This window comes from Phaenicophaeus curvirostris, chromosome 20, assembly GCF_032191515.1.
Source record: "Phaenicophaeus curvirostris isolate KB17595 chromosome 20, BPBGC_Pcur_1.0, whole genome shotgun sequence".
NCBI lineage: Eukaryota > Metazoa > Chordata > Aves > Cuculiformes > Cuculidae > Phaenicophaeus > Phaenicophaeus curvirostris.
The window spans coordinates 11,600,213-11,622,713 of NC_091411.1; the positions used below are offsets into that span (position 1 = coordinate 11,600,213).

A 22,501-nucleotide genomic window follows, 5' to 3' on the forward strand; every position below is an offset into this window, starting at 1 on the left:
TCCCATTTCTTTAACAGAAACATGGGTTATTTGGGTATAGTAAAATGTGGTTTTTTGTTTTTATTAAATAAAATCTCTTCTGTTTTGCTGCCCCAGAGCCTCTTGTATGTGTGCAGTGTGTGCCTGGGCACTGCTGCATGGTGAAGATGAGTGTATTTGCGTGTTCAGTCCTTGCTAGGGAAGCCACCTGACAAGGGAACCTGCGATGCTTTCATTAGCAATGTTGCTTAATGATTATTGTGCATCTTTTCAGATGATTCCTGTTTCTCAGGAGCTCCTTCTCTCATCAGCTGCTCAGGAAAAGCAACTCTTAGCTAGAGGGACCAATCGCAAGCAAAAAGAAATACCTGCAGACGGGCGGAGGGCTTCGGCTTCTGTTTCTGTTTTATTTTGGCCATTTGGGTAATAGCAGTGGTTACAGCCATCGGGTAATTGCTGGTCTTAGCTGGTCTTAGCAGACCAGGGTGCTCATCGCCCTGCTGTGTTGAGTTGTGATGATGGGAGACTTTACAGCCTCTTTCAGCAGCCCCGTTTCCATCCACGTGAAAGGAGCTGCTTGGTCTTCCAATTTGCATAAATATTCCTTGTAAGATAAAGAGTTTTGGAACTGTGACCAATCTTCTGACTGCAATTTACTGTGTGCCTGGTTAGTATTCTTTTCATTACTGTCACTATTTGGTGTGGTTTTATTGAATATATATTTATTATTGTTCTTTTCTGTATTAAGGGAGGATGTATGGTGTGTATGAACTATTTCCACTGGCTTCTTAAATATGCAAACTACTTCATTTGCTAATGGAAGGGGTAGGTTTTCTGTTTCCTGTGTTGTGAACTCTGACTTAAATGACTTCACTGGCAATAGTTTCAAACTGAACCGAATGAGGTGGATCAGAACATCTCACCTGCTCGCATCTCATATTGGCAGAGAGCTGAGGAAATCTTGATGGGGAATGGCAGCTGCTTGTTTTCGCCTTTGGAACGTGAATCTGTAGTAGAGGGCAAGTTAGCTTACACTGGACATTGTTCACACATGCTTATGGTTTCTCACAATGTGCCTGACACAAACCTCTTCCTTCCATGTTCTGGAAACCCTTTTTTTTTTAGGAGATGTCTCCAAGGTAGGACTAGGATTCCTTCTCAGCCATCCTCAGCAATACTGGCAATTCTGAGCAGGATGGGCTACTTGAGGCTGGTGTTGCCTGCTGATTTCATGGAGATCTTTTGGTGTTTAAATCACTTGCATAGAAGTTGGGAGAAAAAGGCCCTTTTACTGTTCACTATTTAATTGTTGTGCTTTGTTAAATTTCTTTCATCTCTACCAGTTTTCACTGCTTTTTGTGTTAGGACTTGATGCTTGGTGTTTCTTCCAACTGTTCTTTTCAGTCCATTGTCCACATTTACTGGTTTTCTTCGTTGTGTGCTGTTTGCTATTGTTCAGCTTTCCAAATGTCTGAGGCATCTGAAGCCGATTGCCTCAGAGACTGCAGAGAACCAAGTTCCATCTTCCTCCTGATAAAATGCCCAGCTCGTACAGGCGGCTCGCTGTGATATGTTGTGTTTTAGGACTCACTTTTATACTTCCCTACTGTCCTGTTCCGTGGAGGGGCTGCAAAGTGGTTTCTCCCTCTGACACTGAGGGTCAGAATTTTGGATAGCAGCAGGCGGCTGCTGGCGAGTGACTGCTGCTCTCCGCTGTTGTGGGATAAAAGAAATGTGACTGGGCAGCGTTCGCGTTCCAAAGTCTCCAAAGGAAGGCTGCTGTCTGCCCGCACTGCATTGTCCTGGAACACTTGTGTGCGTGTGCTTTTTCTGCCACTCTGTGCCCGTTCCCAGATGTGTTTAGGTAACTGGATCTGTCGAGATTGCGATCTGGAGCTGCCAGCCTGCAGGCAGACTGTTCTGGTTGAGTAGACTCTGTTTTGTTAAATTTAGAACAGCACACAGAACACAGTGCCAATCTCCTCGCTCTCAGCCCTGGCATATTGTGGTTTATATTCTTTTGATGTGGGTGATTTACATTTTTCTTTTTTTTTTTTTTCCTGATAGGAGTCTCCGCAAGACAGCGCTATCACCCGAGACATCAACCGAACGTTCCCTGCTCATGATTATTTTAAAGACACTGGGGGAGATGGCCAGGACTCCCTGTACAAAATATGCAAGGTACTCCTTAAACTCTTCTTGACTGCTTTTGGTAGCTTGTATTTAGCCTCATTAGCAGAGGTAACTCTGTTACCTGAGCAGAATGTGTATGTGTTATGTTAACTGTACCATTGTCACAGACTCTGGCACTGGGCTCAGGCTGGTTCCCCATGTAGATGTTTCCCTGGATATAGCCCGTTCAGATGGGAGACCTAAAGCAATCGGCCCTTCTGGATTCCTGAACCCTGAGGTGTTCAGTGCAGAAACTGCACGTGATTCCAGACGTGCCAGTCTGGATCAAGCTGGACAGATGATCTGCTGTGATGGGGACAAGGGCTAATTCCATACTGATGGAGAGCAGCTCTCCTTTGGCTGCAGCATGGTCCTACGCTGTCAGTATTGTCCAGGTTGTGCTAGCACAGTTGCTCATGTAGAAGATCATGCCGATGTTGTCTCTTGAAAAGGAAATGTTCTGATGTTGGGTGTGCCCTTTATGTGTGATGTAAGCCATAAGCTGTTGTCTTGTATGATTGTCTTTAAAACTGGATATAACTGCGTACCTCCCAGAAATACTGTGAAGTCAGAGGCGTGCGTGGACGTTGCTTGTTAAAAGGAAGAAATCAGCAAAAATTGACAGCTTATTGTTGTGTTCAACTATCTCAGCTGAGATTTTTTTAGGTTTCCAGCACCCTCTCCTGTGTTCCTAGCATTCCTCCCTCTTCCTAATGTCCCTGTAGCCCTTGTGTAGAGATAAAAGCACTCAGATTAGTGGTGTAGTAGGCTGCAGCCATCTTGGGACGTCATCGTAACCAACCACTGCCATTCCGTGTCACAATTTGGTTTTCATACTGATTGTCCTTTTACTGGAATGCACCCCCTGAAAAATCTATGGAGCTGTGTTCAATGCAGTGTTTTGTTTTCTTTGTGTTTGTGGCTTGAGACGGATATGCTGTAAACTCTCAATTCTTTTTCAGGCCTACTCTGTCTACGATGAAGAGATTGGCTACTGCCAGGGCCAGTCGTTTCTTGCTGCTGTGCTGCTGCTACATGTAAGTGGTGGGGTTTGCCCCATTTCTTTTAAGCGTAAGAATAAATATTGCTCCACTTACCTGAACTAGTAGGGCCACAGGCTACGTATCCGCTTACATGCTGGTCAATAATAATGTGATTTTGGACAGGGAAGAGTTCATTATTTAAAGCTCTCTGTGGCATTCATAGTGATTCTTGCCTACAGTCAGCGTTCATGTCACTGTTTGTTTCATGTCCCCTTCCATTTGAAACTGCAGGCTAGTACTCATGGTCACTAGTAGGCATTGAATTGTGTGTAAGACAGCACTGTAAACGTGTGTTAAAGGGCTTCAAGGTCAGGATTAAGCTTTGTAGAAGATGTTTCTGTTGGAGTCAGAAATCCAGACGGTAGTTGCCATGTCTTGTGCACAGGGAATTGTTCAGAAGCTGAGATGATGTGCGGTTCCTGTGTATCAGAAGCAAAAGTTTCGCATTCACTCATGCTTGGGAAATAGGAGGGGATTAGAAATCTGTACAAATTTATAGACCATCCTTTTTCAAAGTTACGCCTACTTTTTATCAGTGTCCCTGCTGCGACCATGGGCAGTTGAAAGAGAGCAGAGTTCCTCAGCCCAGGAGTGTTTTGAGACTTCTTTTCCGCAGCTGCGTTTCAGTGATAGTTGCTGCCACAGACAGTGGAGTGTGAAGACTTCTCTGCAGCTTTGAGTGAAGAGGAAGTCTGGTCGTCAGTAGAGCATTTTTCATAGTGTTTTGAAGTCAGTGGAGGACACAGAGGAGATTGTAAATTCCGTTCTTTTGAATCAAAAGCCAAATGATTAATGATAACAACCTTGTAGTTCTTTGTAATCTGAAATATTTGATGAGCGATTGATTCTTTATTGCTACCCTGAATCAGATCAAGAAGGACGGTGCTCTCAGATGGAGCCAAACACTTTATTGAAACACATGTGCTTTCTTTTAGCTTTTTCATTGTTGTATGTCCATATTTTTTAATGTCCATTGCATTAGAGAGACTCGCTGTCAATAATGAACCGTGTGTTATTCTAGAGTTCTTTCTGTAACAAGGGCTGTGAATAATGTATGCATCTAAAAAGGCTAAATTTCAAATCGGGTTTTTTTTGTTTGATTCTATTTGAAGTCAGCCTATGGAGTGTGGCTGATAGGGAAAATAAATATTAAAAAGAAATGTGGCAGAAAAGAAAATTAAGTTTCTGCGAGTCCTTCACAACCAGGCTGGAATGTCTCAGTGTTCAGATTTAACAAGCTCCATCTGCAGATGAGTAACAGAACACTTGGGATGGATGTTCTGTCCTTCGCGGGAACAAGTGATTGACCTGAAGTCAGACTTTGCTATGGAAATATGAAAACTGAATTTTGATGTCAGGGAAAAATGTCTAAACACTATGAGCATTTCTTCAGTTTTTGGCAGGAAAGGGATATTGAATTCTCCTGCACCAGTGCTGAGCTGTCATGTGTGGAACTTTTTGTTAGCAGTTACTGATCTCTTTTATTCATACTGTCTAATAGATAAACGTCAAATGTAATGCTGTCATTTTAAAAGGTAATTATACTGTTAAGGATAAGGGAGAGATCCTGTTTACCATCTTCTGTGACCAGGGGTTGGGCTGTTCAGGATCTGTAGGATTTGGACCCTGGCCTGATTTGGAACAGAGACACCAAGAAGCTGCTTTGGTCTTGTGTCTGAAAGAGTTGTTTTCAGTTGGACACTTGAGAGGTGGTTTATTCCACAGAATGAGAATGAAATGCAGCTTGCAACACTCCACCTAATCTCGTGTGTAAATGTTCTTGTTCACTTTCAAACTGGCTTGGGTCAGATTCAAAAGCAGTGACAGTCTGGGCTGTCTGTAAGAGGGAGGAGGAGGGAGGGAAGGGTAAATGGAACTGATAGGAAAGAGTTAAATGCTCTCTGGTAAATACCCTCTCCTCTCTCACAGATGCCTGAGGAGCAAGCTTTCAGTGTTCTGGTCAAAATCATGTTTGATTATGGACTCAGGGAACTTTTCAAACAGAACTTTGAAGATTTGCACTGCAAGTTCTATCAGCTGGAGCGCCTCATGCAGGTGGGTGTTCAGCCGTGGGTCGAGTGAGTGGATCAGAGCCTGCGATTCGACACCTTGTCAGAACTACCAGTTTATCTTAGGCGTGAGTGGCATTTGTGACCTCTTGGTAAGGATGGAGAGTGAGGACTATCCATGTTGGATAGAGAATGTTGGCTCAAGGCCAGTCTGCTGCTGCTGGCAGTGTGCAGTCGGTGTTCAGGAGGACGTGTCCCACCCCCTGCGGTGGCTCTCGGGTGGCCTGATGTTCTGAGCGCTGCAGGCACGCCGCAGAGAGGCCTCGCAGCGTCAGCACGGCTGCTGGCAGATTTCCTGCCAAGGTGAGGGCTGGGAGCTTGGACTTGTGATGGAGTGTCCAGAGCACCCACACCAAGACGAGCCCTCAGTGTCCTTAGGAGGTTCTGCAGCGTGTTGGCAGCTGCCTTGTCAGGCACAGGGTGATGGAGAAGCCTGCCTTGTGGCACTGGTTGTCCCTCTCCTCCACTCACTTCTCTTACTCTGGGATTTCGGCTACAGTTCCAATTTTCAACTACAGTATAAATTAACTTACAGTGTCTGTTTGTTTTGTTATTAGGAATACATTCCTGATCTGTATAACCACTTTCTGGATATTAGCCTTGAAGCGCACATGTATGCTTCCCAGTGGTTCCTCACCCTGTTCACTGCAAAATTCCCTCTCTACATGGTCTTCCATATCATTGACTTACTCTTATGTGAGGTACGTGCTGTAATCGGGGGCTCGTGCTGCTAGCAGCTTTGACAGCTTCTCACTCGCTCGATTCCTGTCCTTGTTACTCTCTGTTCTGTCAGAGCTGGGCACATGGTAATTAGTTTTATGTCAAAGCGTGTTTCTGCAATGAAAGAGTTCTCAGCATTTTAAAGATACAAATTAGGAGTCTCTATCTCAATAAAAGATTTTCATCTCCTGCCTTTTCTAACACTTGGATCTCCGTGAGGTTCTGTACGCAGTGCTCACAAGATGGAAGTTAATTTACAAATATGTGGGTTCCTCTGTTGTTAAAATGTGTTATATGCAATGATAACTTATCTTTTGTCTAGAATATTATTGCATGGAGGCTGTAGCATATCAAATTGCCCAGCTATCTCTCGTGCTGTTAATTTAACAAGCTTGGGGCTCTTTCTCTTGGAACTTGAAGTCTCTTTATACTTCACAGCATGTATTTAGAGAGCAATGTTCTTTACGTTGAAATTTTTGTATGCAATCGTGTCTAGAACAGTGTATTTGTACTACTCTGATAAGCAGTGCCATTTGAGTCAGAGCTTATTAACCTAAGTGAAGAAATCACATTTCATACTGAAGCATCCTCAAGTTATTTAATGATTTCCTTTTTTACTTGCTGGTTAACATCATGCATCCATTCTTCACTGGATCTGCAATTGTTGCTGTGAAGTGGCAGCTTGTCTGCATTCCCTTTACTGAAGGGTTTTGGCATCTGTAAATCTCCTGGTCACTGTTTTTACCCTTTCTGTGTATGTGTCTGCTCGCTTTGTCTGTGTGCCAGAGGAACAGAGAGCAGCAGATGGAACGAGAAAATCACTTCTATTTGTTTAGAAACACATCTTCAGTTCATACACAGTTAATGTGTTCAGAGTGAAGTTTTAAGGGGGTTTTATCATTTTAAAGTAATAGTGGAAGAATAATTTGGTAGGAAAAAGACAGAATCTTGAAATAAGGTGAGCAAAGTGTCTGCATTATCAAGTGTACCCCTTAAGGTGTATGCGACTGCTGACGCCAGGAACTGCTTGTGTTTCACCTGACAGTATAAATAAAACTCTTCTAACAGGTAGTGGCAAAATAGATGAAGTGTGACTCTGTCCTATTGTGAGTCACTTTCTTTTTCCTTACACAAATTATCCCGATTTTCTGATACCTTAACAGAATCTGTCGCCGTATCTCTTGCTGTGGTTTAAATCTGGTGTTTTCCAAAGTTGCCATATGAAAATGAAATGATCTTGAGGTGGCCAACTAGTCATTAAAAAATAAAGATGGTAAAACCTATGTTGAAACATTGTTTTGCTGTCTGTAATGGCTACCCAGTAAATATCCTTTTGGATTTGCTTGCAAAGTTGTTCTCCGGGCCGTAGATTTAATGTAGCATCGGTCAGACTTGTATCCTTGTTCTTCTTTTCTTGGAAACTAGAGAAACACTAAAACCCACCAAAGATATAAACATCCAGGCTGGTAAATACTGAGAAATAAATTTATTTTGTCATTATTTTTCCTGCCAGAGGATAAGTGTTATCTTCAATGTTGCACTGGGATTGTTAAAAGTGAGTATCCAACATTACATTGTGTTCTGTGCATCATCATGCATGATATAAAAAATTAAGAAGCCTGTTATAAAAGTCCTGTGCTTTTTCTTTTAAAAGCCCTCCACTTCCTGCATTAGCTGTGCTGTTGTCTGGTGGGTCCGGGACAGCGCGGAGCTTTAGGGGAGCAGAAATAGAAGGCTGCAGAAATAGAAACAAACACTTTTGGCAGAAAGTTAAAAAGTAGTTGTGTTCTTGGAGCTTTACAAAGCTGTGGTTGTGTTATAGTCCCTGGGAATTCAGTAGTTGTATGAACTCTGCTTTGCAGTGACTGGTTTTTCTTTCCTTGTCTCTAGACCACCAAGGATGACTTGTTACTAACTGACTTTGAAGGGGCTTTGAAATTCTTCCGTGTACAGCTGCCCAAGAGATACCGTTCAGAAGAAAATGCAAAAAAGCTGATGGAATTGGCGTGTAATATGAAGGTAAAGACGTGGTGACAGCCACTGCAAGCACATCTTGAACAGATACGATTTCCATCCCCATATGTAACTTTGCAACTCCTTCATAGATTGCAGATGCTTTACAGTGAAACCCCAGGGTTCTTGGAATGATGTGGGCCCTGGAGAACTCACAGGGTGGCCTTCAGAAAGCTATATTCGGTGGTACTCAAAATCACACTGCTTAAAAAAACTGACTTAAATGACTAATGGCATTAATATAAAATAATTGCAGGCATCTCTGCAGTCCTTTTGATGAGATCTTTCTGCGGCAGTAGCTGCAGACAGGAATATCTGTCATCAAGAGCTAGTGGGGAGTTTTCGTTTAAAACAGTAAATAATGCAGAACCAGAATGTCATCTTCCAGACAGAACATGGCTATTTTTAATTGTGGGTGCCTGTGATGTTTAGGTACTGCAATAGGGAGCTCATTAAAAATGCATGGAGAGATTTACAGATCTTCTAGGGCGTTGAAGGAATGTGATGTGGCATTTAGAAGTTCTTACAAGCCAAGCCAGGGCAATGACCTCGAGGGTTATGCGTTCCCTGTGTGAGGTTTTGGTTTGTCATGGTTTTATGGTGAGGGATAGCTGCTGCTTTTTTAAAAAGCATTTTAAGTTCATTTCCTGTTCAGGACTATTTCACTTGTACTCTGGGTAGCTGACAGGAACAGGTTAAGCCATTCTGATCTACTTGATATGAAATTCAAGTGCTGGCTGAGCTGGATGTTGTCTGGAGCCGCCACAGTTAGCTGAAGTTTTTCAATAATGAGGGAACACATCATTTTCCTTGAGCAGCCCACATGGGAGGTTTTACAGCCTTGGCTTCCTTCTTGGCTTTTCTTTGGGGTCTTGGAAGCAAAACCCCAAGCCCTCAGGCTCTGTCTGGAAGCAGAGCTGTGGCGGGTACCCGGTGGGGTGTGCTGCGCAGCTGATGCTGAACATGAGTTGTCTTTAAGTACCTGCTGCTTTCCGCGAGGGTGTTCTGATGTGGGCAAGCTCATCTGGACTGTCTTCTACTGTGGTCATCACAACTGTTGGCTTCTCCCACAAATTGCTGGTTAACTTCGTACAGGCAGTGGCTGGGAAGTAGTGGTAGTGATTGGACTTGTGACTCACCAAACAGAAACCTCCTATCCCAGCAGAATGCCGTCTCCTGTCCTTATAGGAGCTTTTTGCTGAACAGAACAAAACCAAAGGAAACAATTCCAATATGTGCTGCAGACTGGAGAGATGCTGTCCCATAAATGAACTTATCTCAGTAATCCCCATTTTTTGAATAGTGTTTACTCCGAGCGCTCTGTGAGCTCGCCTGTATTTTGAACTACTGAGGTAACAGAGGAGGGGTTTTCACTTGATTGTGGGGCTTTTTTTAGATTTCAGTTGCTCACTAAGCCCAATTTCTTAAATATAACTATATGAAATAGAAGTTCTAGCCTTTGACATTCAGACTTTAGTTATATATAGCAAATATTGCATTACCTCACAGCTGAAAGGCAATTGCTTTTCCAATGAGTAAATATTGTAACTAAAGCTTTAGATGGGCACTTTGGAACAAGCGCTTAAAGTGAAATCTCCAAAAAAAAAAGCACAGCTAGAATGTTGTTGTTTGCTTTTTATATATTGAGTTCTAAAATGGAAATGATTATTTATTTTGTGTATTTTAAGGAAGCTGTGATTCTTTTTTTTTACAGTTTTATGTAGATGAATTTTTAGTCAAATACACTGCTGTATGGTTCCAGGTATCAGTTTTCTTTAAAATTCACTAGAGGAATTCTTTGTAGGATCAGTGTATAAGTGCACACCTTCCCTAGAACACTAACACTGGAGGAGTTAGCATTACGGAGGAAGTACGGGCTGCGCTACTGGGCTCTGCATGGGTGCTGAACACTTCTGTGCCACATCCGTGTGTGTTGCCCCTGCTGGGAGTCCTGTACATAATTGCTTTCTTTAACCTAAAGTATAAGTCCTTTGCTGTCAGTAGAAATCTCCGGCTCTGCATCTGGAAGTGTTTTTGAGCAGAAAAGGGCCTGATGTCAAAATAAATCATTTATAGTAAGGGAGAAGTAGCTTGGCTAAGACATCATGATTGCAACAGCATTCTGCTGGAAAGGAGGTCAGTAAATGATCAGCTTGAGACAACATTGGCTTCTTAAAGCCACTCCTCAGCGTTGCAGTCAATTAACGGAGTTACTGCCGCTTTCTGTGCCCTGAAAAACTGTGGTGAGACTTCAGGGTTCATTTCTGCACATCTGCATCCTCTCACGTACAAACCCAACGGCCTTGCTGGCGTTCCTCGGGCACGGTTCCCTGGAGGGCTCCAGAGTCCAGAACCGGTGACAACAGTCAATCTTCTCAGGATCACCTCGTTAGTGGTATCTGGAGGCAAACCTGATTTAACGCACTTGGAAAAGTAGAAGTTGAAAATAGTGGTGTGACTTCTTTACTTTCCTCTTGCGTGGCTGGACGTCTCACTTCTTGAGACCTGACCTGTACGCAGCTTGAGGTTTGGTAGATGAAGCCCAATAACTGGGCAGGGAAATAGTCTGCTGAGGTTCCAGGCTTATTGTCAGCAAAGGGTTAATACTCTGTGTGTTCCTCTGGAGGCTTAGTGAGAATAACTCTGCAGTTGTGATGGGGCTGGACTGACTCCAGATAAACGACAGGGCTGGCATCCCCAGAAAAGCATCAGCTGGAGCGCGGTGGAGCTGCTGTGCAGCTCTCACTAGAGGGAGCCGAGCCACCGGGCTTCTGCACCTCCGTGGAGTCAGGTTAAGCGATAAAACCACAGATAAGAGAAACACAACACGGTTTCCCTTCTGCCTGTGACTTCTGCATGTAAAATGTAATGTGCTTCTCAGACAAGGCTTTTTGAAAGAGGGAAACGGAGCCGTGGCTTTTTAATTTGTTTGCCTTACTGAAATAATAAGGAGGGTTCAGCAGCAACTGTTAATACTTGGAATTTAATGTAGACGTGTGCTAAACCACCGTGGTGTATGGCCCAGGTGACAGGCGACACCAGGAAAGGTGCCAGTCAGGATCTGTTACAGCTTCTCCTGTGCTCTCTGTCCCTGTGGGGCTTGCACGTTGCACAAAATACCAAATTCAATGCCACCTTTCTCTCCCTTCTCCCAAAAGAGGAAACTGGGACCCCAAGAGAGTTGCTTTCGTAGAGTTGTGTGTCTTTCGGCGTGCAGACAGGATTCCAGCCTACTGAATGTGGAGCAGCAGAGCGTACGTGCTCCTGGGTCGTTGCTGCTGGCCGAGGTGCCTTGGCAGCTCCGGTCTGGACCGTTCCTGTGGAGCTTGAGCGACACTGGCAGAAATGTCAGTGGAGCCGGCGCTTGCCCTTTCAGCATTTGCAGTCTCATGTAAAGCAAACCAAACACCGCTGCGGCATGATAAATGTTACAGCTGGGAAAGCAGCTGAAGGACCCTCAGCGTGGTGCTAGTTGAAAAATCAAACCCATCTTATGGGTGTTGAGGCAATCTATTATGCTAAGGCTCGGGAGCACCAGGGCAGGCTCGGGCAGCCCTCAGGCTCCGGGCGATGCCCTTCAACAACTTTTCCACAAAAGGGTGAGAGGAAGGGATGCTTCTGTCATTATATTGAGAGGAACAGAATTTGTGACCAGGTCTAAGGGTTTGATACTCAAAATCGAGTGAAGATACTGGCTGTGCTTTGTGGAAGGCAGGAGTTGCCAGACGCTTGTACCATAATTCCTTTTGAATTGTGTTCTCTATTGATGTTCTGGGCAGGAACTAATGGGCTGTTTTAATTTAGATTAGCCAGAAGAAGCTGAAGAAGTATGAAAAGGAATATCATACCATGAGAGAGCAACAAGCACAGCAGGAGGATCCTATAGAACGATTTGAGGTAACGTTACTGCTCCGCGATGTCACACACAGCACCTGCAGGAAATACCTACTTTGACTCCGTTTTCTTTGAGCCGTTCTCTTTGTTTTGTGACTGATTTGGATACAAAAGGGGAATCGGCTGCACGAACATGATGTGAATCTCTGTGTATCGCCAATGTTAATTGGGACAGGGTGGTTGTGAGCCCACCTTCCCAATGGAAAAAGGAGTAATGTGAATTTCTATTTGGGCTTGTGCCACTGCTCCACCACAGTCCATTTCTAGCACTTGTCTAACCTGCTGATTGCACCAAAAGCCACCAACAGAAAGAAAATGCCTAACTGATTATAACTCTGCCTTCATTCCTCTCCCTAATTTCAAATTACTTATGTTACAGTAAGTATATAATTCATAAATATTTATCAAAGACATATAATGTAGGAATAAGTTTTAGATGTAAAATGCGTGCGTATATGTGACATAATAACACACACATTCATAAATACATATAATCTGAAGACTTTTATGTGAAACTTCTTTAATATCTGCCTGTGTGCTGAGAGTTGTAAAAGAAGGGAAAAAATAGAGTGGTTTCCCAGGATCCTCCCCTCTCACCTGTTTCCAGCACGCAAATTCTATTTTGAGCCAAGAAAATCGGTATTGTAGGAACCTCCTGGCAAGGTACGGATGGCAGACTGACACCCCTACTACTGCAGTCTTCAGAAATGTTTCTGTAGCTCAGCAAATAATAACTTAGCAGAGCTATTTATATGTGGTTTCTTCTCAAGGTTAATATTTTATTTACTTTATTGTATATTTACAGTACGGCTGGCTAGTTTTATCCTCGCTGAATTTCATGCAAGTGGGATTGTCTCTGCCTACTTAAGATATAAGGGAGGTGTTTGTTGGTAGGCACAGTAAATGTTGTGTGTCATGGACAAACACCCAGGCAAGCCTTTTTCTTGCTCTCTTTTGTTTCCTACAGCGTGAGAACCGGCGCCTACAAGAAGCAAATATGAGGCTTGAGCAAGAAAACGATGATCTTGCACATGAACTGGTGACCAGCAAGATTGCTCTGCGAAAAGATTTAGACAATGTAAGACATGTCTTCATGCTCTCTAGAGACAGGGCACTGGGGCTAATTTCCTGTTACTCCTCTCTTCGGAGAGGAGGCACATAAGAGTATTTTTCATTTGGGTGGAATAGGATTCTTTCCTCCTTGTCCTCTGCAGACTGATGAACATGGGCCTGTCCATGGGAAACGGGACTGGTGACTGAAGTGCTCATTATTCTGAAAAGCATTCAGAGTCATTTGAGGGAGAAGAGAGGTTCCAAGACTGTACTTGAGCAGTTGCTTTCTTCTCTGTATATATTAAAAGAAAGTCCAGCAGGAGCTAAGTCCAGTCTTTGAATCATCGCAGAGATAATGACATGGATGCTGTATTCTTTTTCCCCTCAACTGGGATTCCTGTGAATTAAGATTTCCCAGCAGACAGGCTTGTGCAAAGTGCCTAATAAACCTGACAGTCTCAGTCTGTCTGGCTCTCAGTGGAATCAGATTCACAGGTACCTCAGGCAACTATGGAAATATTGTTGTGGTTTCCATTTGGCTTGTTGCAATCGGCCCAAGCAAACTCGTTATCCTGGGTTGTTTCCCATATCAGCAGAGCTCTTACAAGGAAACTTTGGGTTCGCTTGGTGTTACAGGATTATTGTGGGGTTTTTTTTGATCGTGCAGTCTCATTCCCATCTTCACATGTGAGTGTTGAGGAGATTCTATTAGGATATGCATTTTTTAACAAGACAGAGAGACAGAAAGGCACTGGCGTTTGCAGCGCACGCAGCAGGCTAGAGCACATTTAGTCTGTCTGCCTGGGGAGCGAGGGGAAGAGTTCAAGCGCTTGTGTTTTGCCGTTCTTGTTCTGTACCGAGATAAGTGCATTTCTGAAATCTCAAAGGAAAACGACTTTTGAAAATCATACAGCGCAGGAGCTGACAGGCTTTAAAATGTTTCAGCTTATCTGCTTCAGAGAATTTAAGGTTTCCCACGGTCTCCTGGAAACTTACTGTTGAAAGAATATTCGGAGGGAACGTTGCTGCTGATGGGTGAATGTTGCTCCTAATAACGTTTGGTTTACGACTTTCAGGTTTATTACTTCTCCTGCCTTTTAGTTAAAATCTATGAATCATAGAAGCGTGTTCTAGAAGCAGCGGTTTCACAAAGCCTTGGCACGTTCACTTCCTGCTACCAATGCTTTCGCACTTGGTTAACGATAACTCTTGGAAGGCTGTACAGACTGCCCAGTGCTTGCACTCAGGGGGTGAACTCCAATAAAAAAACGTACCAAAGCAGCTTTTTGTACCTGCTTTTAAGAGTTGTTTGTGGCTGCTTGAGCCTGTATGAGACACAAGTCGTGCTTTTGCTTTGGTTTATTTAAATGGGTAGCTGAGAAAGGAACAAAATTAAGGAAAATGTTTGAGGTAGCTCATTTGGATGTACCATAGTCCTGCCTTCAAAGATGGTAAATGATGTTGGCAGCATTTGGATTATCACCCAGGAGGGGATAGGTTGGTTTGATGCTGCCTTAGAACCCTGATTAATTCTTCTAATTGGATCCCAAAATGACAAGTTTCATTCTACGAGCCGGATGTCCTGAAAAGTACCAAAAGACATTGTTTAACACACCTTGTCTCATGCCTTCGTGGCATGTCTCAAATCTGGCAACCTAAAAGATCAAAGCATTTGGAAATACAAAAATTTCCTTAACGTCCTTTGCACTAGACCAGAAAATAGGCTTCATTTTTCCACTGTTGTTGGACTCCCACATCCCAGTTTTCTTTAGCTTTAAACCAGCTTAAAAACCACATATAATGAAAAGATGTTCTCTTTGCCTTTGCCATCTGTTTTAAAGGATCAGCAGGACCGTAAGGGACTAAAATTCACTTTTTGATTTTATTCCTTTGAAGGGAATTGGTGCAGCTACTTTCTGAAGATTTTATATAACAGTTGGGTTATTGATCTATTTTTATGTAGAATCCATGCACCTATTGGGAAGCACCGTGTCGCTGTGTATGTGACAGGAAAAGGTGTCTTAACTTTGCAGAGAGCGTTTTTAGTGGTTTTTCAAGAGCCTGAGATTTTTCAGCGATACGTCTTTATACTTAAAAAATTGCAGTACAAAAGGATTCTGTGGTTTCTGGCGGGACATTTCTTTTCTTTAAGGAGGAAAAGAAAAGAGGGGTCTGACTCCTATGTTTGCTTTGGGAGCTAGGTTTTTTCACGCAGTATTTTCTGGGGGACATAATAAAGATGGTATTGCACCCATCAGTAGGTGTTTCTAAATGTTCCTGAGGCATTTTTCATTAATTCTGTTTTCATTGCAAGGTTGAACGTTTGCAAATTCAACAGAGGTCTGAGCTTTTATCGATCTCGCATGTTGTGAACTGTTCTGTGCCTTCTGCTGTCTTCAGAATGTATTGGTCAGCGTCTATCCTGGACGAGAAAACAAAACTTATGTCTGTTATTGGATTTCTTTGGGGCACTCCCTACTCTGGTTTTGCTGAAGCTAATTGCTGACTTGAAGGAGGAACTTTGGAGGCATGGAGCATAGTGACTTCCTTTGTAATTTAGAGTTGTTGTTGCTGCTTTGCTATGGCAAGGGGTAATTTTTATTAAAAAAGCATAAGTTACTAATAACAATGAACAGACCTATATTAATACAAGTGAAAAGACTGCTCTCTTGGCTGTGTCCTGCTGGAGCCCCTGGCTGCCTGGCAGCAGCGGCGCAGCGAGAAAGCCTCTCAGCGCCGTGCCCTGCTCTGTGTTTCAGGCGGAGGAAAAGGCGGATGCGCTGAATAAGGAACTGCTAATGACCAAACAGAAGCTGATTGATGCAGAAGAAGAAAAGAGGCGCCTGGAAGAAGAATCAGCTCAGGTTAGGGGCATTTCTGTCATTTTCACATTTCTGCGCAGCACAGGAATTACAAAAAAAAAAATAAGACAGGTGTGGGAAGGGCTTTGTGTTCCCCATCACGTTTGTCCCTCTTCTGCAGTGTAAAGGTCATCAGCAAAGCGGATTTCTTTACTTTCCTGCCAGGTGCTTCATGGGGTAGGGAATTTTTAACTTGAAATCATGAAGGCATAGACTGTGCCAGAGATGGCTGCACAGAAAGGCAGTGCAGGGCTTCAGCTGTCAGTACTGTTTTTAATGCTTTATTTTCTTAGCTGGTCAGTTTTAATAACAGTGGCCACCAAAGTCTTCTCCTTGCCTGCCCGGAGCTGAGCTGCACCACTGTTCCCTGGTGCTGTGTGAAGGCAGTGAGGTTAAGGAGAAGGACAAAATACCACTTGGTTATTTTTCAGCCTGTACAAATATATTAACCTTTTACCTTTTTTTTTTTCTCTACAGCTGAAGGAAATGTGTCGTAGGGAGCTGGATAAAGCAGAGTCAGAGATAAAAAAGAACAGCTCTATTATTGGTGACTACAAGCAGGTAAGTACAACTTCATGATTATGTGTTTTTTTATCCAATTGCAAGACTTTCTCAGGTATTTTAGATTTCTGGAAATAAATGCAATCTCTGCCAGGCATTTGAGGAGACGTGTTAGCTATTTTAAATGGGAAGCTTGTGGTTGAGTTTGTATTTTCTTTTGCCAAGATCCTGATGCAAGGCGGTCAGTTCTGTTTGCCCCTGATGTAGGTGTTTGTGGTGCCTGATGGCCTACAGACTTGGTGACAGCCTGACATTCAAATGGGCTCTTGTATATCAATGGTTCACCTCATTCCAAAAAAAATGTATTCTCCCAGCTTCCCTCCTGCAATCAAATGAAATAACAAAGATGCCTTTTTCCTTTCAAATTCAAACTCTTGATCTAAGATATCAAGGGAGCAAATTCACTTATCATTCCAGCAGGCCCATAACCTTCAAAACACCCTTAAGTCCTTAAGACATGCAGGTGTTGAGGAATGAACTGGTGTTTTCAGTACTGTGGCTGTCTTGCCTGGTTCATTTATCCCAAAGGCAACAAAAGGAGCCATGCTATTCCTAACCTCTTCAGCCTCTTTTAGCGAGGCCAAGCTGCTAATAACGTATGTTGAAACTGCCTCTTCTCCTTCGGGGACAGGAGAATTTATAGAGAATGGAATATGCACAGTGAGAAAACCTAATGTAACATCCCAGTTTTCCTGGCTTTCTCGGAGCCCTCAGACTATCCACGTTAATATTCCTGTAGCATTTACTTGTGCTTCAGGATTCATTTGGGAGGAAATTTACATTTATAAATGGTCTGGTAACATAATTTTTCTTGTCAGATTTGTTCCCAGCTGAGTGAGCGACTGGAAAAGCAACAAACGGCAAATAAAGCTGAAATAGAGAAAATACGGGTAAGAAACCAGACAGCTCCACAGTCTGCAATGGTAAAATCTCTTAGCAAAATCGTAACAGAAAGCATACAATTTATTTCCCTACTAAAATGGTGGCTGAAGGAGAGTTACCTAGTGACTTAGAGTTTTGGGAAGAGGATCATAAGGGAGAAGGTCCTGGAGAAAAGATGAATAACTGTCCTGTGCCATATTATTTTCATGGCAACGTTGATGCTGGGCAACAATAAATGTCTATTTTTTTGAGGGGCTTTTTTTTCTGGAGGAGATTTCTCTGATTGTCTTGTACCATGAAGTGACATGTTGGCAGTACAGAGCCCATAATTCATAGAATCTTTAAGGTCGGAAAAGACATCTGAGCTCATCCAGTCCAACCATCAGCGTAACCACACCGTGCATGCTGAACCATGTCCCCAAGAGCCACATCTGCACGTTTTTTGAACACCTCCAGGGATGGAGGCTTCACCGCTTCCATGAGTGGAATTGTATTGCAACAATACCCTTCTACCAAAAATGCAGCAGTGTTTTCTAGAGCCCACAACTCTGAGGGTGGCTGGAGTTCCTGTTTGGCTGGGCTTCCTCAAAATGTCCCGAGTTTGCAGTCATTAGGGGTCCCTCTTGTGTTGTGCTGCTTTTCCAGAGCAGAGGCAGGAAAAGGCTTTGATCATGTCACCATCATTTCACTGCAAGCATTAACAATCAGGTATTTACTTTAGCAAAAAGTGGATGACTGCGAGCATTGCCGGGAGTTCTTCAATAAAGAAGGCCGTGTGAAGGTTGCCAGTTCTGCCAAGGACGGTTCAGATGAGGACACAGATGAGGAGAAGGAAACGCTGAAAAACCAGCTGAGGGAAATGGAGCTAGAGCTGGCCCAGACCAAGTTGCAGCTTGTGGAGGCGGAATGTAAAATACAGGTAATGCTTTGGAGGTTCAGTTTGTGGTGTATATGGTGTGTCTGCATTCCTAGAAAAATGTGTGTGGTAGAGGGATTGGAACAGATCCTGTTGGCTCAATCTATAACCTGCTATTTCCTGCCTGGGTTACTTAACCAAACATTGGGTCTGAAACTTGCTGTATGCAGACACTGTAATTGAAATGGCGTGAACTGTATTTACCAGCTACTGCAGCTTCCCGACATCCGCCTGGCTGCAGCGCCGACTGCCTGGGCTGTTGCAGCTTCATGGCTGACATCCAAGCTCTGACAGAGTACTGAATCATGCATTTCCTTATCTCGCCATCGATGTTAACTGAAGAAGTGATGTGTGACAGATGTTAGATGTGTTTCTTAAAACATAGTTGGAAAGCGCTCCAGGTATTTGAGGTATTTGTGTAAAATATGACAATATTGTTCTTTTAGCCTCAAACCGGTCTGTCAGCACTGCTTGTTCACAGAAACGTAAAAATCAGTTTGTATAATTCTGCTTCCTGTGGGAATAGCTTCTTCTCCAATGGGAAAGAATTAAAGGATTCAGACGTACTAAAGAACGCTGAATGTTTCACCAAGGGCAATGAGACGACTCTTGTTTTGCTTTTCAAAGCTGGCTTTTTTCTTTTCCTTCATCAGCTTGTTGTGCTACTTTTAATTTATGTGAGACTTGTTTAACATCTAAAGCGGCCAAGAGATTGTGGATGTCCTACAGCCTTCTAAGTTTAACTCGTATAACCTTGGTCTGCGACTGCGTAACAAAGTAATGAAATTACTCTTGTGTTTGCAGGATTTGGAGCACCACTTGGGTCTGGCATTGAATGAAGTACAGGCTGCAAAGAAAACATGGTTCAACAGAACAATAAGCTCTATAAAAACAGTGACTGGAGTCCAAGGAAAAGAGACTTGTTGAAAAGCAGTTCTGTCAAACACACCTTCTTAACACAACACCTTTTGTTGCCTTCCTTGGCCAGATGTTTAATTCTGTGACATGAGAGGACCAGAATGTACATAAACACAGCATGTCAGGATGTCAATAGGTCAGTGATAAAGACGATGGAAACACAGAAAGGTTTTATTGCTAGACATGTGATCTTCATACTACTGATATTTAACAGGTGATGTAGCTAGATTGAAGCTCTTCAGAGAAACACTCCATTCTGCGGTCTGGCTGGAGGCTTTTCACAGACTAGGTACGAAAACTTACCAAACCCTAATTGTTAAGTTTACATATGATAGGTTTTTTTACAGTTATAACCTTTTTTAATATTTTATTTGAAAGGAAGTGTCACTAACAAAGAAAAAAATAATTTAAAAAAAAGGGAAAAAAAAAAAGAAAAAACAACAAAAAAGACAACTTTAGCAAGAACTACATCAGTGCCAGAAAGCAGTCCCCAGAGGTAGGATATGGAGAGTAGGAGGTGACATGTTTTGCTTTATGAATGGGGATGATTTCAGCATTCCTGTCGAGCAACCCCACTTTGTTTTAGTAGACGCGGCATCCATCTCTCTGTGTTTGACATTTCTTTCTGTTACTAATCAATTCTATGCAACTCTGGGCTTTTTTGGCATGGGCTGCCAAACAAATTTCACAACCTGAGGCCGGGAGACTTGTCTAAGTGCTAGACGAGAATAATCGGAATTTTTAAATTTCCGTTTCACTTGTGTCATATTGTTTGATCCACATATCAACAGCGTTCGAATCCCCAACGCCAGGACTGCTAATACGTTCTAAATATGTGGATGGTCTGACATTTAATTGAGTTTTTTGTCTGTTTTTTTGTCAGGTTTTTTGTTCTGTTTTTGGTTTGTCTGTTTTTACCCGGCTGTAGCAGGCCTTCTGTGAAGCTCAGAGAAAGCTTCCAGGATTTAGTTTTGCACATAGGTATGAATGGGACAAAGAAACGATAAACTGAGATATATATTGAGGCAAAATCACTGCGTGAGTGTAGCTGCGAGCATCTATAGCTATCCAACTCGCTTCCCTGGTAACATGTTCCGAGGTTGTGTAGATCATTTTTCACGCTCGATGCAGTTGCACTAATAGGTGCTAAACGTGCTTGGATTTCTTATTTGTTGGATTGTCTTGAGTTCTCACCAGAAAGCTGTAGAATGGAGTTTTGCACCTTGTAATTTTTTTAATTTATAATGGTTTGTGTTATGCTGAAGTATCTATTGCGTCAGTGGATAAATTTTGTGTGCAGTGTGAGTATAAGCTGGTAACAATAAGAGGCACTGGTTTGTATATAAAGATATTTGGTTTATTTTGTATTTCTACCTTTCTCTTGTTTACTGTACTAATGCTAGCTAATGTACTCTGTAACTACGGAATAGAACATGCTATGTCCAAGCTTTTTTCCTTAACTGCATACATTATCTCTATTGTTTAATACCAAAAAAAAATACTGTAACTCCATCAATATTAGATGCGTGGACATTGTGGTAGCATAGTTGCAGTGTGTATACTTTATGAATTGAAATATAAACTAGTAAAATTGTATAACTATTTTGTTGTTTTATTTCATTTTAACAGGAAATCAATTAAATATTTTGCAATATGAAGCTAATTCTCATCGTAAAGTAGAAGCAGAGGCATCTGCAAGCTTCTCTAAGACTGAAACTATAGTCATGCCGCAAAGGGCTTTGCTAAAAAAGACTGCATATTCTAAGCGTTGCCAACACTGCTTTATATAATGAGATCTGGGGTTTGCTTTGAAAAAGTGAAACTGCAAAAATGACCTTGTGCAGCTCGAGGCTTGTGACTCAGTACTTCTCCAACATGTCCAATTTAGAACAGTTTTTTCCCATGGCCCTCCAAATTCTGCTTGGATCTGCAAAATAAATGTAGGCTAGGTCTGCTAATCATCATCAGTAACAAATTCTGTGGGGGTCAAGTGTCGTTCACGTCATCTTCACTAGTGTTTTCTAGTCATCGCTGAACGCAGGGTTTAGCCGTGCGACTGGATGACTGCACTAATTGGGTCACGGTGCAGCGCAGCTCCCCCAGCTCTGTGTTCTGCAGAGATAACAAGGAGTAAAAATGTATTTTTGTCACCAAAATGACTAAAGGTGACTCCGAAAGCAGCCCTGCTCTAGGAGGCTGTTCTCACACTGTCACTTCTCTAACCAGACTTTGCTTTAAGAGAATGGCGTTATAAGGTCAGGTGTAGTCTTTGCTGTGTTGTCTTTCACAGAGGTGCATCCCTTGGTAACTTCAGCTCTGCAATTTCTCTATAATTACAAATTTTGGAGAAAGTTTGAGGGTAAATATGGGAAGGGGAAGCAGGGGGGAGGAAGAAGGAACAACTCGGTTCCAAAGCACTTCATCCACTTATCTTCCCCAAAGGGATGGGAAAATAATGTATCTTTCTCTTTCCTCCAAAATGAGAGGGGGGAAAGTTGCTTTGTTGTTCAGATCTCTTCCTCGCTGTAAGTAAACGTTACTTCAAAACTGCGTGCAGCATATACCCCCCATTTTATTCCTTCACAATGTTTTAGAAGAGCATTTTATAGCTAGTTTCCAGTTGGGGATTATTTTAGATACCTACCTGAAGGATTTTGATGCTTGAAAATACATATTACCAATGTATGTCACATCTGACTCCATCTAAAATATCCCCAGCTAATTAAGAAAAATGGATCCTGTGCTGAGACTCACATCTTTTGAAGTGCAATTACTTGTAAAGCACAAGGAAGCAGGTTATTTTTAAAATGAGGGAAATTAATTTGCAGATGTTCAAGACTATGAATAAGCAAGGTAAAAAAAAATAAAAAGACATTGAGTCAGAGCTGCTATAAGCACAAGTATTTCATAGAAATTTAGCGCAAAGGAATGAGCAAATTTGGTAGCATTTTTGGCATTAATACGATGGTTCATTTTTTGCTGGTAGCCCCCCACTTTCTGCTCACACATGCCTCTCGGCTGGTTTGTGCACTGAACTTGAGATAAGTGACACTGTGCTGATGCTGGGCTTTGTCTGGCATGCTCCAGGCTCCAACTTCCTAATGCTTTGCACGTTTGTGCTGCATCATTAAGTTCTTGTGGTCTCGCAGCGTGGTAGCTGTAGTGTTACCATCTGATTTTTGTTGCAGAACGCCTCGGCTGCTCATGAGCTGCAGCTGGAAGTGGATATTCGAGATCTATCGGAAAGTTTTACCTTTAAGCATTTCTGGTAAGCCTTCTCGAAACTTACATAACCGCCTCCCCGACTTTTTTTTAGCTGCCCTTCTTATCTGTGGCAGCGATATAAAGTTCCTGTTATCAAGAGGAGGATTTCACTCCATCTGTTCAACAGCTTGGCTCGCGTTCATCCAGCCTAACTTT

At 42.6% G+C, this 22,501-nt stretch overlaps 1 protein-coding gene across 3 annotated transcripts in view; it reads left to right on the forward strand.

Moving 5' to 3' along the window:
* RABGAP1 (RAB GTPase activating protein 1) overlaps positions 1-20,683 on the forward strand; it is a 67,223-nt gene extending 46,540 nt beyond the window's left edge. For 2 of the 3 annotated variants that reach the window (XM_069873542.1, XM_069873544.1), the window contains 13 exons: positions 2,047-2,160; positions 3,114-3,188; positions 5,124-5,249; positions 5,821-5,964; positions 7,497-7,538; positions 7,874-8,002; positions 11,801-11,893; positions 12,858-12,968; positions 15,703-15,807; positions 16,282-16,365; positions 17,184-17,255; positions 17,969-18,166; positions 18,968-20,683. In XM_069873542.1, the coding sequence (XP_069729643.1) occupies positions 2,047-2,160; positions 3,114-3,188; positions 5,124-5,249; positions 5,821-5,964; positions 7,497-7,538; positions 7,874-8,002; positions 11,801-11,893; positions 12,858-12,968; positions 15,703-15,807; positions 16,282-16,365; positions 17,184-17,255; positions 17,969-18,166; positions 18,968-19,090 (1,416 nt within the window). In that variant the 3' untranslated portion in view covers positions 19,091-20,683. The remainder of the gene's footprint in view (positions 1-2,046; positions 2,161-3,113; positions 3,189-5,123; positions 5,250-5,820; positions 5,965-7,496; positions 7,539-7,873; positions 8,003-11,800; positions 11,894-12,857; positions 12,969-15,702; positions 15,808-16,281; positions 16,366-17,183; positions 17,256-17,968; positions 18,167-18,967) is intronic. The other variant, XM_069873543.1, reaches the window with a different exon arrangement.
* Positions 20,684-22,501: the final 1,818 nt, after the last annotated feature.